Source organism: Gastrolobium bilobum, unplaced genomic scaffold (genome assembly GCF_033153095.1).
Source record: "Gastrolobium bilobum isolate Gb01-03AN ecotype WA unplaced genomic scaffold, APGP_CSIRO_Gbil_v1 utg27505, whole genome shotgun sequence".
Lineage (NCBI taxonomy): Eukaryota > Viridiplantae > Streptophyta > Magnoliopsida > Fabales > Fabaceae > Gastrolobium > Gastrolobium bilobum.
Genome location: NW_026898864.1, coordinates 369,196 through 386,714, shown reverse-complemented (window position 1 = coordinate 386,714; position 17,519 = coordinate 369,196). Strand labels below are relative to the sequence as shown.

Here is a 17,519-nt window from a genome sequence, read left to right as displayed (position 1 = left end):
TTTTTGTGTATTTTTAAAAATATATGTTTAACGGCTAATTGCTCATGTTTGTGCGTGGCCAAGAGGTATGAATTGCTAATACTGACATTTGAAAGTGATCCTAAGACCAAGCCGATCCATTTTGCTTTGTCTTCTTTGCTGTTTTCTTTTCAGGCGATGGGAACTGAGACACAATGACACATAAACAACCCCCCGCCTTTTTTTTATTAGTAAATTATGACACATAGTCCCTTAATCTGCGGAAGAAGCGAAAAGAGACCTTCAAACAATCAATATCCGTGAATTTTTTATCCTCCGCTCAAAAAAAATAAAAAAAATTGTTCTATGGCAGCACTTTCAATCAATGTTAGTAAACCTTGATTGATGGTCATTGACACGGTTAGAATACGGGGTCATTGACACGGTTAGAATACGGGGTCATTGATACTAGGGGTATTCGCGGTCTTGATTGGATCGATTTTAGAAGCAAAATTCATCCGATCCAATTCTTTCGGTTTGATCATGTAATCATCCATTCGGTTTGAATTTTTTTCAAAACCGATCCAATCCAATACAATTTTTTTCGGTTTGGATTGGATCGGTTTTTGGTTTTTTGAATATCCTAAAATTAGTTTTATCATTATTGTGTAAATAACATCTTTTGTATATATTGGTTTTGTAAAAAAAATATTGAAATACAAAAATATCAGTAGACGATACTATAGTTATTTTTTTTTTTGCAATGAGATATGAAGCTCTACAAGGATTAAATTTTGTTGATGAGACGTGACTATTTTTTCTTGGGATTAGTTGATGAGTTAATGGGTCTTAGGTTTAGAAATTTTTGAACTATGATTGAGGAAAGGACCAAGTAAGTAGAGGAAAATTAATATATTGGATCGATTTGGATTTAATCGGTTTTCATCAATCCATCCAAAAACCGATCCAATCCAATTAAAATTTGCGGTTTTTTTTCGATTTTCGGTTTATTCGGTTATCAGTTTTTCGGTTCGGTTTTTGCGGTTTGAATCGGTTTGGATCGGTTGATGAACACCCCTAATTGACACGGTTAGAATACGGGGTCATTCAGACACTGATTTTAAATTATTTAAATTAAATTTATATAAAAATATATTAATAAAAAAAATATGATAAGAAAACTATCAAGCTATTACAATTTCACTTCTTTTATATACCAAGTTCGAATTCTAAAAATGTGATTGTGGTGAAATATTTTGTCATAATTTTCAAAAGATGGTGATGGGAACTCGGTTCCTTCAACTCGGCTCATAAGTCTTTTTGCGGAAGTCAGTCAACAAGATCATGGATCTCGAATGTCTACGATCTTACCTCGGCATGAATTTCACCAGGTTGGGGCAGCGCAGCGGAAAAACAAAAATATAAAGGGGAGAGAGAGAAAGAGAACACAAACAGTTTTTAACGTAGGAAGATCTTCTCAAATAAAGAAGTAAAAACCCACGGGACCTAGTCCAGATCAAACGTCCACTATGAAAATAATGGATACAAATAATCAAAATATACCAATGTGGTGGTTAATACAACCTCTCCAACGATAGTGATAATCAAACTACCCTAGAGATGTTTCACTCAAACTCTCTCTAGAGATCTCTCAAACACAAAGCTTAAAATTTTGCTCACAAATCTCTCAAATAATTTTCTCTCAACGTCTGTGGTCAATGTCACATCACCGACACCAACAATCTTGCTGGTCACGTGATTTCCCATCTTCACGACTCCAAAGTCACCAGCTCGGTAAAAAGAGAAAAAACTTTTGTGTGGAGTAACGTGGAAGGAGGCACCGGAGTCAACAATACAGGTGCAGTCATCATATGCAATATTCAAATAATTATCCTCACCTAGGAGGAATATATCGGCATCCTAGTTGGCAGCCACCGCAATGGTGCTCTTGTCTTCCCTCTTCTTGGGAATAATCTGATTCGGCTTCACAAAGTCGTTCTTCTCGTCATTCTGAAAAGTCCAGCAGTCTGGCTTCTTATGCCCTGTCTTCCCACAATAGAAGCACTTCAACTCATATTTCGGCTTTGACTGACCTCTGGGTTTTCCTCTTCTGTCACGATATCGACCTCGGCTCTTGCTTCTACCTCGGGAGTCGGATTTCCCCCTATTCTCTGCAACGTTAGTCTCATATGTGCTCGAAACACCTCATTATCTTCTCCTGGCTTCTTCATTTAGGAATATATCTGTTATGACATCCATCTTCAATTTTCCTTCAGGAGCCGAATTACTCAAAATCACCACCAGAGTATCCTAGCTTTCTGACAGTGAGCTCAATAGCAGCAAAACCTGCTTCTCATCATAAATTTTCATCTCAGCTTTAGACAGTTGATTAACAATACCTTTGTAGGTGTTGAGGTGTTCAATCATGCTCATGTCGTCCTTGTATTCCAGCTTCACAAGTCGGCGAACCAGGTATGCTTTGTTCTTGAGAGTCTTCTTCTGAATAATGGACTCTAACTTTGTCCACAACTCGTGCGCATTCGTGAACTCGGACACGTTCTTAAAGAGGCTCTTGTCAATGTATTTTCTTATTGTAGCTACCGCCTTACGACTCAGGATCTCCCACTCCTTGACGGTTTTGTCTGCCGGTCTCTAATCAAGGGTAATGGGCTCATGTAAATCTTTGCAGTAGAGATGATCTTCCATCATTGGTCTCTAATAGGTGAAATTGATTGCGGTTAGCTTGAACATATCTCCATTATGAGTTATGCCACTGGTCTCCATCTTGTCTCCCTCATAACCCATCGAACTCGGGCTCTGATACCACTGATGGGAACTCGGTTCCCTCAACTCGGCTCAAAAGACTTGTTGCGGAAGTCCGTCAACAAGATCTTGGATTTCGGATCTCGACAATCTTACCTTGGCCTGAACTTCACCAGATCGGGCAGCGTAGCGAGAAAATAAAAATATAAAGGGAGATAGAGAAAGAGAACATAAACAATTTTTAATGTGGGAAAACATTCTCCAATGAAGAAGTAAAAACCCACGAGACCTAGTCCAAATCAAACGTCCACTATGAAAATAATGGATACAAAGAATCAAACTACACAAATGTGGTGGCTAACACAACCTCTCCAACAATGGTGATAATCAAACTACCCTAGAGATTTCACTCAAACTCTCTCTAGAGATATCTCAAACACAAAGCTTAAAGCTTTGCTCACAAATCTCTTAAAAATCTCTAACCTAGCCTCCACCCACAATTAATGAATATATAGAGGAGGTGGAATCTAGGGTTAGGGTTTTTTAGGAAACTCCTTAATGAGTTTGGGCTTAGCATTGAAGGAGGAAGCCTAAGAGTTGGTTTAATCAGAAAATTAATACTCGATTAGCATCAGTTGAATCCAATTTATGACCGATCACTGCTGCTTAACCAGGTTGCATGTATGACTTGTTGATTAACTTAACCAGTTCAACCAGTCTGATAGGTAAAGCCGATTTTAATAACAATGCTTTCAATAGTAATAGGGGAATATATTTGTTATGTTATAGAAAAGAGAAATGTTTTTCCTGCACTAACGAAAAGGAATGGGTCCCATGAGAGTTTCAAAAACAAATAAAAACAAAGGTTGACAGCGATATACTTTGTCTGTGCAGGATGAGAAGTGTTTGTGCTGTAACAGGACCAACACAATCCCCATAGTAATAATGTGTTATATATTATAACAGTGAGCACCCCTTTCACACTCTTTAGTTCCATGGCTACGTTATTTTAAAAAAAATCAAACTTGACAATTGAATAATATATTATGTGAGACATGATAATTTTATATAAATTACATTTTTAATATTGAGCGTCATTTTTTATTAATGCATCTAATACTATTAAGATAGATACACCTTATCCTAATATGATACAACATTCGGGAACAGTGAACGTAGTGCCATTTTTTGCTAAATTTTTTTATACAAATGCCACGCGAACAGTAATTTTTACCAAACTGTCATGTGTCATAATTCGCTATCACTGGTAGCGAATTTTGTGACCAATAATTTCGTGACACATGGCTAGAGGTGGCAAAGCGGGCTGCCCGCCCTGCCCCGCCCCTGCCCGCCAAAAAGCGGGCTGGCCCCCCCCGCCTCGCCATTGAAGGTGGGCTAGATATCTCTGCCTGCCCCGCCCCGTTTGGGCGGGCGGGGCGGGCTTCCCGCCAAGCCCGTCACATTTTACACTAAAAAATAAAAAAAAAAATCAAATCAGCCCAGGCGGGCTGGCGGGTTTAGAAAACTCAGCCCGCCCCGCCCCGTTTGGCGGGCGGGCCGGGCCGGCCCGGCGGCGGGACGGGACGGGCCGGCCTGGCGGGCTCGGCTCATTTTGTCAGCTCTACACGTGGCCATATTACAGACCAAATTCGCTACCATTGGTAGCGAATTATGACACATCAGCTTTTTTCCTGCGAATGTGTGCCACATGTCATAAAATCATTGACGAACATAATTTGCTACCAGTCGTAGCGAATTACGCCCACGTGACAATCTGATAAAAGTATTGTTCACGTAGCATTTGAATAAATTTTTTGCCAAAAAATGACATTTTAGTGAGCGTCAATTTTTACCCCCGTACAATTGCCTTTAATAAATTATTTAAGCCTATATTAAAACAATAGAACAATAAAAAAAAGTCAAGATTGAATCCTTTCATGACTTGATGTAAAATAATCATGTTATACAAAAAATTTCAATTATTCATTCACAAATCAATTATTATTTTAACAAAAAATAAATAAACAAATCAAGTAAAAAAATTTATTTTTATTTTTGGTAAAAATTGTTATTTTAATTGCTCATTATTAATTTACGAATGAATAAGTAATATCTTCCGCATGATCTAATAATATTAAAATAATACATGATTTATTTAAAAAAAGCGTAGTTAAAATTAAAATCCATAGGACTACAAAAAAAAATAATTAAAATCCATAGTCATTAGAAATAAAAAAATACAATTTAAACATTTTAAAATAAATTGTTAAATTTTTTAAATTAATTTAGGAAAAAATTAATAAAAATTGTGTGCACTAGAACTTTTGTCTTAAAAATCAAAGTTTAAATAAAATATAGTCATGAAGAAGGTTTCTTAATGGGACAATATTTGTAAAAGAATATGTTTAACAGCAATTTTCTGCGTCAAAAATGTTTTCATGATTGATTAATATAGATTTGGCGTGGGGTCCAAGGGAGAGCCGTGACGAGACGAGCCGCTGCCGTCTTGGCCCAAAAAAAATAAAAAATAAAAAATAAGGTCAAGTTGACTAAAGAGGCAGGTTGCATCCGCTAGTGTTGCTGTGTCCACGGTCTCGTATCGCCACGCCGCGCCACCCTTAGCCTTAGGCCTTTTTACCCTTCCACACTCTTTAGTTCCATTACAAATCACCACTCCATAAGTCGAACGAAATATATAATTTGCATTAGATATTATATAGTCTACGTACTTTTTATTATTATTATTTTCATTTCTCTGTGTCTAACTTTTTGTATTTATTATAAAATTGAATTGAAGCTTCCTCGGGCGCGAGTGTTTTTTTTTTTTTTTTGTAATTCTTTAAGAAAAATATCTTAATAAATTGATTAGAAATATAAAGTATTTAGTTTTTATGACATGTGTGTGTGAGATAAATTTTAGATTAGCCAGCAACTTTTCGGGACTCATCTAATTCACTCTTATATATCAAATTATAGTATATTGTTTTTAGAGTGATTAACTTTTTTGTTTTATTAATTTATAAAATAACACATGTCATTCATAACTATTTTTTTATTTTATTTTTTGAATTAATTTCATGATAAATTTGAATGCTCTATTGTAATTTATACTTTTTAAATGTAAAATCAATTATATTAATTTTTGTATAATCTTAAACATTTATCTTTTAAATTTAAAAACATTCATAGAATATTCGTGGTTAATTGTTAGTTGAGTTCAATAGTCCAAAAAACGGTACATAATTAAAACTATTAAATCTATATATTAAACTACACAAAATGATCAATTCTCTCCATATTAATAAATGTCTCTTCTATAGCTGCAGTTCGAGAGGCTCCTCCCTGCTTCTCTTTCCTACTTCAAAGTTCTAATGCAAAGACATATCTTCATAGAAAATGGGAGAGCTATTTGCCACTTCAAAAAAAATTGAAAATTGTAATTTTAATTTCATGTAATTTCATTTTCACTTTGGACATTATAAAAACATTACCTGACCCCCTCAAAAAGCATTTTATGATCCATCACTTTTTTCTTCCCATCACGCTCAAATGGATGTTCAAAATTGCGCCTTCAAGCCTGCAAAAAGCACACTTTCTTCCAATTTAGCAAACAACATGCTCGCGTTCAAACTTGTAACCTTGTTTCCAATCGAACAACTAGAATAAAACCCAAATTCAAAACCATGTATATGTCCGTATGTTGCAGCAGATAGGGAAAAGCAGGTTTCGAGATCAAGCAGTCAAACGGTTTTGTCTTCTCTTCTTCCGTAAAGACGTGCTTGTCTTTGCCATCTAGCTAGAGATGGACACGAGTCACATATATACAGTAATAGTTGGACGATTTGGCTGCACGCTCTTAATCATGCGCATTCTACAGCCGCCACAATGCATAAATTATCCATTATTAACGCGTTCCAATTGAATATTGGAATTAGAATTATTTACTTATAAGTTGATAATATTTTATTATTTCGATCATTACTATGTACAAGATAATCCGATATCCACTTTTTTAGCTATAATATTCATTCATTCATTATGAGAATTGTAAATAATTAGAATTAATTACTTAGGTATTTACACGTTTGCCGAAATCATAATTGTTTTCACAATAATCTTTGCAAAAGTGAGATTCTCGAAACTTAATCAAGAAAAAAATATTTTTGCAATTAATGCAGATAAGTTATCTGCATTTATTCTCAAAACGACGTCGTTTTGATATTGAAATCTTAAAAAATTATAAATATAAAGACTATCATAACTTTGAAATAAATTAAAATTATAAAAATACCATGATTTCTGCTCCAAAACGACGTCGTATTGGGCTTACTGCAGATAACTTATCTTCAGTAACTGCAGAAAAAGTGAATCCAAAAATTACATCCATATATTTCTTTTTTGTTTATGAAAATAAATGAATAAATTTATAAAAAGTTTTATTGCAGTGTTTTATTTAAGACAAACATTATTAACTAAGTAGTAAATTTTTTGACTTACAGATATTGTAAAGCTTTTAATCGGTAAACTAAAATCTCCTGTGAGTCTTGCATATAATTTTTATTGTGGGGAGCAATACTAAAAACATTCATATATAATTTTTTAAATTGAAAGGATTTTGTTTAAACAAAGAGATGAATGAAACCACACCAAAAAAAAAAAAAAAAAAATGAATGAAACATAATTCGAATAATATGATGGCAAATAAAATAACCAATTTTTTAATATAACCTCCCCCATTCTTTAAAAAATAAAATGAAAGAAAGTGCCAATCTTGCATATGAGAACTTTTGCGTGTGTGTTAAGTTGCAAAACTGTTGTCAAATTATTAAAAAAGCAAAATAATAATTATATTATTTTTATAAATTACATGTATCATTAGGGGTGTTCGCGGTCTGGATTGGATCGGTTTTGGAAGCAAAACTCATCCGATCCAATCCCTTCGGTTTGATCATGTAATCATCCATTCGGTTTAGATTTTTTTTCAAATCCGATCCGATCCAATCCAATTTTTTTCGGTTTGGATTGGATCGGTTTTCGGTTTTTTGAATATCCTAAAATTAGTTTCATGATTATTGTACAAATAACATCTTTTGTACATATTGGCTTTGTAAAAAAAAAAAAGAAATTTGAAATACAAAAATATCACTAAACAATACTATAGTTGATGAGACGTGACTAAGTTTTTTTTTTGGTTTAGTTGATGAGTTAATGAGTCTTGAGTTTAGAAATTTTTGGGCTATGATCGGAGAAAGGACAAGTAGGTAGAGAATAATTAATATATTGGATCGGTTTGGATTGGATCGGTTTTCATCAACCCATCCAAAAACCGATCCAATCCAATTATAATTTGCGGTTTTCTTTCGGTTTCTGATTTTTCGGTTTTCGATTTATTTGGTTATCGGTTTTTCGGTTCGGTTTTCGCGATTTGAATCGGTTTGGATCGGTTGATGAACACCCCTATGTATCATTGACAAGAAACAATTTTGTTTCGGACGGATACAAGATTAATGCTTTAAATCCCTTTAGAGATGATACTCGATAGGATCAAACATATGTTATCACCCTATCCACAAAACTCTCATACGTCAACTGAGTTATTATCATTGAGATAGGATATTGTGACACACAAATAATGTTACGCACAATGTTACGACCACATCTTAACCGTTGATTTCTGCCAATCAACGGTTATCATTTATTGCGAATTAATAATTAATTAATGAGTTTGATTTGAAAAATGATAACCGTTGATTGGCGAAAATCAACAGTTAAGATGTGGTCGTAACATTGTGCGTAACATTATTTGTGTGTCACAATATCCTATCCCATTATCATTTGATAAAATAATAATTATATTAAAAACTTAGAAACTTAAAAAATGAAAAATGAAAAATGAAAAAAAAAAGCAGAAGAGGAAAGAATATAAACGTAACCCTAGAACCTAGTATTAAAATCGGTTGTAGCGTTACGCCCACTATCTGAACGGCTTCCACGCGCCTCTCCATCGTTCCTTATTGCTTTCTCTATCTCTTCACCGTTCTGTGTCGGCCTCTTTGCTTCTCTCTCTCTCTCTCTGTCTGACTCTCTCTATATATCGTCGGATTTCAAAACCCTAGAGTCGCTTCTTCAACTCCAAATCCAATCGAATCGAGAGACTAGGTAACACTCCCTTAGATCTCTGTTATTCAATCTTGATTCCTATTCTCTTATGTGCTCTAATTTAATTTCTCCCTGAACCTCTACGCCTGCAAGTAAATAAATCATCATTTGCGTGCCCTTTTGTTTTCCTTTTCAATTTTCTTTCGTTGGCATCTGGAATTGTATTCAAGGGACGGCCATATGAACTCTGGAACCAGTGAAATGAATGATATTTTTATTCTTCTTCTCAACTCTATAAAAACAGGATTTTGGTTTTGATTGAAGATTCGGAGTTTACAAAAGTTCAGCAACTTTATGATGGTGAAAATTGAATTCAAAAATTTGTTGTTCCCTCCGTGTCTACTGCAATTGATAGGAAGACGAATAAAAAACCTTAGGACCAACTCAGATAAATTTTTTCTACTTCAATTTTTTTTTTCATAATTAACTTCAATTTTACCCATATGATATCAAATTCAGCATATTTGGGTACATAGTTTTAGTACTTGTAAATTCAACTTCTGTGCTTCTATCTTTCTTTATGTTTTCCTTTTTTTTGTTGGGGTTTCTGACTCTTTAAGTACCTTGAACAAAGTCTTGGAATTCTCCTCTATCTTTTTGTTTTATGCTTGTTGTGCTCGTTTCGTCCTACGATATATTTGAAGGGCTTTTATTTTTCTTATTATTTATCTCTCACGTTTTTTCCTGGTCTGTATCCTGTATGTACTGTTAATCGTGTTAACTCGTCTTCTCCTTTTGGTTGGTTTTAATCAAATTTTGTTGGGATTCATTTTGGTGTATCAGAACAGAAACAGAAAAGAAAAAAGAAAAAATAAGTTTCGCACTACTCTTTTTCTCTCCAATGCTCGTAGTTAAGGATGTTAATGTGTAACTGAATACTAGACTTGTTCGTTGCCCAAGCTTTCTCTCTCTCATTTATTTATCCTTTATTGTTTATTTAATTATGTGCAATCGTCTTGTTGAAAAATCATCATATTCATTTTTTTTCCTGATAAGAAGGAAAACAGAAAAACAAAGCAAAGAAACCTATCTACACATTCTGGGTAATGCTACCCCCATCTGGTCCCTAAAATTACCATATTCGAAGCATTGTAATTATCCCGTGTACTTTACTTAAGAATCCAATGTTTGTTAGTTCATCTATGCATCTGCTTGCACTTAGTTTTTGCTTGTTATGCTGCAATCGCGTCCTAGTCGTTCTACTTATTATATCAGCACAACTGTTTCAACTGATTGCACTTATACTTCAGGTATTTGGCGTCTGGCTGCTGTCTTATCTTAAGCCGCTCCTGCTGTTCTTATGGAGAGATGTCTTACCTGGAGTAGCAGAAGAGGTTCGGTCAACTTGTCTCCCCTCCCTCTCTCTCTCTTACAGTCTTAAATTTGACGCCTTTTTTCAACAATAGGCAGGTTTTGAAGTCATCAGTTTTTTATTTTTATTTTTTAAAAATCTTATTTGGCATGAACAAAGTCTCAATTGTGTTTCAGAACCAGCTGGTTCAAAACACAGCTTAAAGTGCGTAGCCCCTTCTATACGGAAGTGGTCATAAATAAGTGGAGTGGACGACTGAACATCCTGTTCACGTGACCCTTTTTTTTTGTTCCTGAAATATACTAAACACGAATGAGAAGTGGTGGTCAGTGGGGTTCGAGACAAGCACACTAATGGTTCAGACAATGTGCTTGTTTGGTTAAGTGCTGCATTATACATAGTATCTTATATATACACTGTTATTGCCTGGTTAACTGCTGGTTTACTTGGAGTTGGCTGAACAGTGACTCAGTTATATCTCGGGTATGCTATCCAGTCCAGTTTTTTAAATAAAAATTTCGTCCTTTGGGATTTGGGTTGTGTTGTGACATGCTTATGCAACTATTCATACGTAAACTCCAAAGTTGTTATGGTCCTGTATTTTGGTTTCCTAAAAGTGGACTTCAGAAGTGCGGACATGCGATTTTATTCCTTTCCCGTTGATATATAACTTAAACCACAGTTCATTTGTTCTGGCTTATGATGCGCTTATGCAATGGAGACGCATGCCCTTCTGCTATTTTTGTATTAATAGATTAATCTTTGTTCTTTATGGGTTATCCTATTTTTCAACTTGTGTGAGAACAATTGTCGACATGTTTTTTCTGATTTAAATTTATACCGTTTTCTTTATTTTGGGCAATTGAATTTCTGGTGTTTAACAATCTTAAGTTTATAATTTTAATTTTAATTTTTTTTTTTTTTTTTTGCTTTCTTATAGCATCTATTCCCTATTTTTGTTTAAAGTGATGCTGAACAATGTCAAACTGCAACCACATTTATTCTGGCAGAAGTTCAAGTTTTGACAACGTGATCTGTCGTGAACAGAATAATTTCTTCTAGCTGGGTTTTGGAAGGAGTCGGATCTTGTTTGGTTAATCTGTACTTGCAACAGCTGATAAACTCAACATCAGTCTAATCTTCCATATATTAGATGGATCGCCGCGATACTTCAGGATTTGTCAGCGGGGGTGCATTCTCTTGTGGACACATCTAATTTTAACTTTGTAGATATACATCTCTTTTTTATTCGTAAGTAAGGCAGGCTGTTCTGTTGAAATTTGTAAATAGGATTAGATATTGTTTCTGCTGTTGTTTCATGGACGGGAGGTTCCAGCACTTGGGATTTGCTGCTAATCATTCTGCAAATGCATTCAAGATTTTGGACAATTCTATGCAAGTTGAAGGAAGTCGGGCTGATTGTTATGGTACAGACACCATCTTGCGACTTGATTCCCCTGGTTCTTCAAATCCCTCCTATATGCCCTCTTCTAAGGGAACAAAAAGGAAGTGGGATTTAATTAATGGGTGCATGAGTCAGAGAGTTGGCTCTTCTTTGTCTCTTGGGCTTGGGCATTCAACGAGTTCCTCAGACAGCAAGGGGAGTTCAGCTATTGCTTGCACTGCTATGTCTTCAGCCAAAGATAATGATGAGGAATCTTCTATGGATGTAGAACTGGACTTTACTCTCCATCTTGGCTGTGAGAAGGTGCAGAGCCTAAAGAAACCTGTTAGTTCAAATTTGAAGACATTGGACTTGCAGTTGAGCCTTTCCACTGGCCCCTGTGAGTCAGATATCACTAGTGTTCATCTAAGTCCATCACCTCTTCAATTGAATATGGAGATGCCATCAGTATTCCGTGGGACACAAAATACAGATGAGGGATCAACATCATCTAGTTGGAAGCAAGGGATTGTTTTGCCGTCTTCAAAGACTTCATTAAATACAGGCACTAGTTTCTTTCTAAATCAGGCTTCAAAGCAGTTTGATCATAGTCCCATTGTTCCGGACCTCTCGTCAGACATACCAAAAAGTTCAGTCACTTCTACTTCTGGCCTAACACAGCAGCAACAGCCACCACATCGCCTGAGTAATTCTAAGATATGTCAAGTTGAGGGATGTGGAAAGGGAGCCAGAGGTGCTTCTGGACGATGTATATCTCATGGTGGTGGTAGGAGGTGTCAGAAACCTGGCTGCCACAAAGGAGCTGAAGGTCGGACTGTATACTGCAAGGCCCATGGAGGTGGAAGACGATGTGAATACCTTGGTTGCACAAAGAGTGCAGAAGGACGGACAGATTTCTGTATTGCCCATGGTGGTGGCCGGAGATGCAGTCATGAATGTTGTACCCGAGCTGCCAGAGGGAAATCTGGATTATGTATCCGGCATGGTGGTGGCAAGAGGTGCCAGAGAGAAAACTGCACCAAGAGTGCAGAAGGCCTATCTGGTCTTTGCATCTCACATGGTGGAGGGCGTCGATGCCAAGCTCTTGGATGTACGAAAGGGGCACAGGGTAGCACAATGTTTTGTAAAGCACATGGTGGGGGAAAAAGGTGTACAGCACCAGGGTGCACCAAAGGTGCTGAGGGGAGCACCCCCTTTTGCAAGGGCCACGGTGGAGGAAAACGCTGTACATACCAGGGTGGTGGAATTTGCACCAAAAGTGTGCATGGAGGTACCAACTTCTGTGTGGCACATGGGGGTGGAAAGAGGTGTGCTGTACCAGGCTGTACAAAGAGTGCCAGAGGAAGGACTGATCATTGTGTCCGCCACGGGGGAGGAAAGAGATGTAAGTTTGAAGGGTGTGGAAAGAGTGCACAAGGCAGCACTGACTTTTGCAAGGCACATGGGGGAGGCAAGAGATGCTCTTGGGGCCATCCCGGGTCAGAGTATAGTATCCAACCAGATGGTCCCTGTAATTCATTCGCAAGGGGGAAAATAGGTCTGTGTGCACTTCATAGTGGACTAGTGCATGATAAGAGGGTTCATGGAGGTTTCTCATTGGGATCTGTTGTTCAGGATACTCATTCTAGTAAACCAGATGAACTAAAGCAGGTACCCGTTGACAAAGACATGGATATGGATATGATGAAAATGAGTAGTAGCCTGAGCACTGCTGCTCCGAGAGCTTGTTCTGACCTTAAACAATATGAAGTTGCCAGTGCTCATGTCTCAGCTGAGGAAGATGATCACTTTCCAATTTCAGTTGCTGTTCCTGAAGGCAGGGTGCATGGTGGAAGTCTGATGGCAATGCTAACGGGAAGTTCTAGCCGTGGCTCAAGTAGCGGGAGAGGTCTAGTTAGCGATCCATCAGAGCCAATCAAAGGTTACATAATGCCCCAGAGTTGGATTTAAGGCTAGTTATCGTTTTTGTTGTCATAGTCTCTGTAGTTCACAAATTTTATCATCGTGTTACATTGTTACTCCCTTCATTGTTAGATTTTTGACGATTAGAGTTATTCTGTCATCCTTTGAAATTGAGAGAATACCCAAGTCGTTTGACAATTTCATGGTTGGGATATCAAGGTAGGACATTGTGCTTGGATTAGGTTGTTGGTGATGTTTTTTTCCATTCCTCCTTTCTCTGTAAATATTACATCCGATGAACGTTTAGCATGTTGTTAATACAGGATGCTACCTGTAAGGTCTGTAGTGTGCCATGTATTCTATTTAATAATAAAACCTTACTCAGATCATAATTGTTATTATAGTGCTTATGTAGTTCATGGTTACCCTCGAGCTCGACCACCATTTGACATGACACCGGGCTAGTGTCGGGGATAATGACCAAATTATCACTATTTACCTCTTAAATTCTTTTACCAAAGTGCCACATGATGAGTCTTGCTACGCCATATGGCAAGTTAGGATTGGTCATGTGACAGCACCTGGTTGGCCACGTAACTAGCTGCGCAGTGCAGCTAGATTACGTGACAGACAACCCCTGCCACGTGGCCTAAAGCGCAAAATCGCTTGACTGTCTAATTGTTCACATAGTGGCGGTTGAAACATCCAACGCATGTGTGACACATGTCACACTCTAGCAAATCCGCTGGGCTGAACAACTAGTTACGTGCATGTGTGACACATGTCATTTAAAAGAAATTAAATAACATTAATTTAACACTCCTAAATTTAATTACTTTAACATTTAGAAATAATTTAGGAGTATAATATAAGTTATGAGTGTTAATATATTTAGGAGTTTTTATGTTTGTTAATTAATATAGTGTAAATTAGTATAAATTTAATTAAATTACTTTACAATTATCATTTGATAATTTTTAGGAGTGTTAACTATATTAATTTGATTTAATTTAAATTAATTTATGCTAATTGAAACTGTTTGTAACGGTTAAATTTTTTAATATAATTGAGTAGTGTTAAAGAATTAAACTAAATTAAATTAATGTTAATTATTTTAGTCTAATTCAATGGGCTTTTTGACCTTTTACTTTTCATTAATTAATTAATAATCATTTTGCCTCTTATTCAAAATTATCTACTAATCTGTCCTTATTTAATTGATTAACTTGAGGATTTAATCGATTAAATGGTCAAAACTGACAAAAATGGTTGACTTAAAGATTTAATCGATTAAATTTTCAAGTTAATCAATTAAATCTTCCAACAAAATCATTTTATAAGCGATTTAATCGATTACATATCATTTTTAATCGATTAACTATTGGTAACTTCCTAACAAAGTTGCAGAACTAAAGTGGCCTATAAAAGATGTACAATTAAGTGGTTTGTAGCTTAACTTCACCATCAATGGCCTGCAGCATCCAAGAAATTGCAGATAGGAAAACAATCAATTGCCTCACTGCCCCTCACTATGTTTTATGGGGGTTTTGACAAGAGTTGGCAGCGAAGTTGAGAGCTTTTTGCTCTTTCTCACATGCCTTTCTCTGAAACACTGTAGTTCTGCGACTTTGTTAGGAAGTTACCAATAGTTAATCGATTAAAAATGGCATGTAATCGATTAAATCGCTTATAAATGATTTTGTTAAAAGATTTAATCGATTAATTTGAAGATTTAATGATTAAAACTTCAAGATAATTATTTTTGTCAGTTTTGACCTTTTAATCGATTAAATCTTCAAGTTAATCGATTAAAGAGGGGCAGATTGGTAGATAGTTTTGAATAAGGGATAAAATAATTATTAATTAATTAATGAAGGGTAAAAAGATCAAAAAGCCTAATTCAGTGTATATTAATTTTAATTATTTTAGAATAATTAATTAGTTATTTTTAGGGGTGTTAACTAAAATAATTTAATGTAGTTTAAAATTTGTGAACTGTTATGTTACTTAATTTAATCAAGGGTTGTTAACTAATGTAATATATTTTATGTTTGTTAATTGAAATAGTTTAATTTAATCTATGTTAATTTAAATTGTTCATAACGATTAATTATTTATATTATAACTGTTAATTACTTATTTTTTGGATTGTTAATTATTTTATTTTAATTAACAATATATTACTAATTAATTATTTGTAAATGTTAAGTAACTAAATTTAGGAGTGTTAAATTAATGTTATCTAATTTTATTTAAATGACATGTGTCACACATGCACATAATTAGCTGCTCAGCCTAACGGGTTTATCACAGTGTGACATGTGTCACATATGGGTTGAGTGTTTCAACAGCTGCTACATAAACAGTTACGCAGTCCAGTGATTTTGGCCACGTAAGATGCCATGTAGCTCAGCGTTTTAGGCCACGTGACAGATGGGGGCCGAGGTTGTTTGCCACGTAATCTAGTTGCACTGCGCAGCTAGTTACGGAGCTAACAAGATGCTGTCACGTGACCAATCCTAACTCATCATGTGCCGTAATGAGACTGATGACGTGACACTTTGATAAAAAATTTCTAGAGCGTGACATTCTGATAATATTTTATGTAAATAATGATAATTTGATCGTTGTTCCGCTAGTGTTGTTCCATTTGCCAATTGACGAAGGGTAGCAACGAACGCTTTTCTAATGCGCACTTTTATTCCGAGGAACTGAATTTTACAAGATAAACTTCACTTAATAAAAAGTATATTAATAATATGGGGAATACATTTCTCATTATAAATTTTATTTCATGTACACAAAATAATAATAATAATAATAATTGAGATTCACTAAGGAAAAATGAAAAAGAAAAAAATGGGCTTTATCAATTTTTTTTTTCTGTTCACGAGATAATTTGTCTCAGAAATGTATTCCTCTAAACATATATGTCAAAAGACTTGACAATTTCTACTGTTATCATAGATAGTCATAATATTGTATTGTTTATTTTATATTCGCTATTTTCTCTTTTAGTTCTCTAAAAAATACATGTTTGTAGTTTTTTTTTTTTTTTTTTATAAAAAAGTAATTCATTATTTTGTGGATGCCGGTTGTGTGTGGACGTCGGCCTAGGAAGAAAGTGATGTGCTGTTTTTAATTTTGAAGAAGAATGTGATAAAAATTTCAAACATGTGGGAATTATATTTGATTCATGGAAGGATGTTTTGGTTTGGGTATAAGAATAAAAAGTTTTATTTTATATTTCGATTATTATTTTAGTATTTTTAGTATATTTGACGGACATATATATATATATATTTATTTATTGGGCTTTAATGTTTTTATAATATTTGTGGTGGCGGCGAAAAGTCTAATTCTATAAACTAGGTTAATAACAATTGCGCACGAGAGAAAATTTCTTATTTACCCCAAAAAAAAGAAGAAAATTTCTTCAATGTCTACCTATCTCTATGTGTTGGGGTTTAATGTTTTTTCAATGTCTACGTGTCTCTATATTTTGGGGTTGTAAATAATTTTGGGAGACACTACCTCAAAAGCTAACTCTAAGGGTGAGAGTGTCCAAGGCTTTATAAACTCCACATTAGTTACACATACAACCAATGTGAGACTACATATCTCAACACACCCCCTCACACGAGAGTCCATTGGGCTAGAAGCGTAAATATTGCACAGACCCAATTTTTGATTTTTTTTTTTTGTGTTTTTTATTTTAATTCCACTTTAAAGTGGGGACGGTGAGAATCGGATTTGTGACCTTACAGTCACTCAAGCTCTAAGGGTAGGAGTGTCCAAGGCCTTATAAACTACATTAGTTATATATACAACCAATGTGGAACTATATATCTCAACATGGGTTTAGTGTTTTTTCAATGTCTACCTATCTATCTATATGTATATTAATAGGTTTAATGTTTCTGTTAAACTATAATTTTAACATAAAGTCTTCTTAATTTGAGAAATTAATTAAATTAAGAGAAAAATATTTGTTTTTTTAAAGATAGTGATTTTAGTTAA

General features: G+C 35.1%; 1 protein-coding gene across 8 annotated transcripts; it reads left to right on the top strand.

Moving 5' to 3' along the window:
* Window positions 1–8,690: 8,690 nt before the first annotated feature.
* Window positions 8,691–13,883, top strand: LOC133284764 (uncharacterized). 8 transcript variants are annotated; one of them, XM_061481837.1, is made up of 3 exons: window positions 8,691–8,880; window positions 10,131–10,214; window positions 11,240–13,883. In XM_061481837.1, exon 3 carries the CDS (start codon window positions 11,511–11,513, stop codon window positions 13,545–13,547), a length of 2,037 nt encoding a protein of 678 aa, XP_061337821.1. In that variant the 5' UTR covers window positions 8,691–8,880; window positions 10,131–10,214; window positions 11,240–11,510; the 3' UTR covers window positions 13,548–13,883. The 8 variants fall into 8 exon arrangements, with proteins under 8 accessions (XP_061337821.1, XP_061337820.1, XP_061337819.1 ...); XM_061481836.1 differs by having other exon boundaries at window positions 11,203–13,883; XM_061481835.1 differs by having other exon boundaries at window positions 11,159–13,883.
* The last annotated feature ends 3,636 nt before the right edge of the window (window positions 13,884–17,519 follow it).

Bases quoted from the DNA above. Each gene is read 5' to 3' on its own strand.
- LOC133284764 (XM_061481837.1), top strand. From the start codon at position 11,511: ATGGACGGGAGGTTCCAGCACTTGGGATTTGCTGCTAATCATTCTGCA.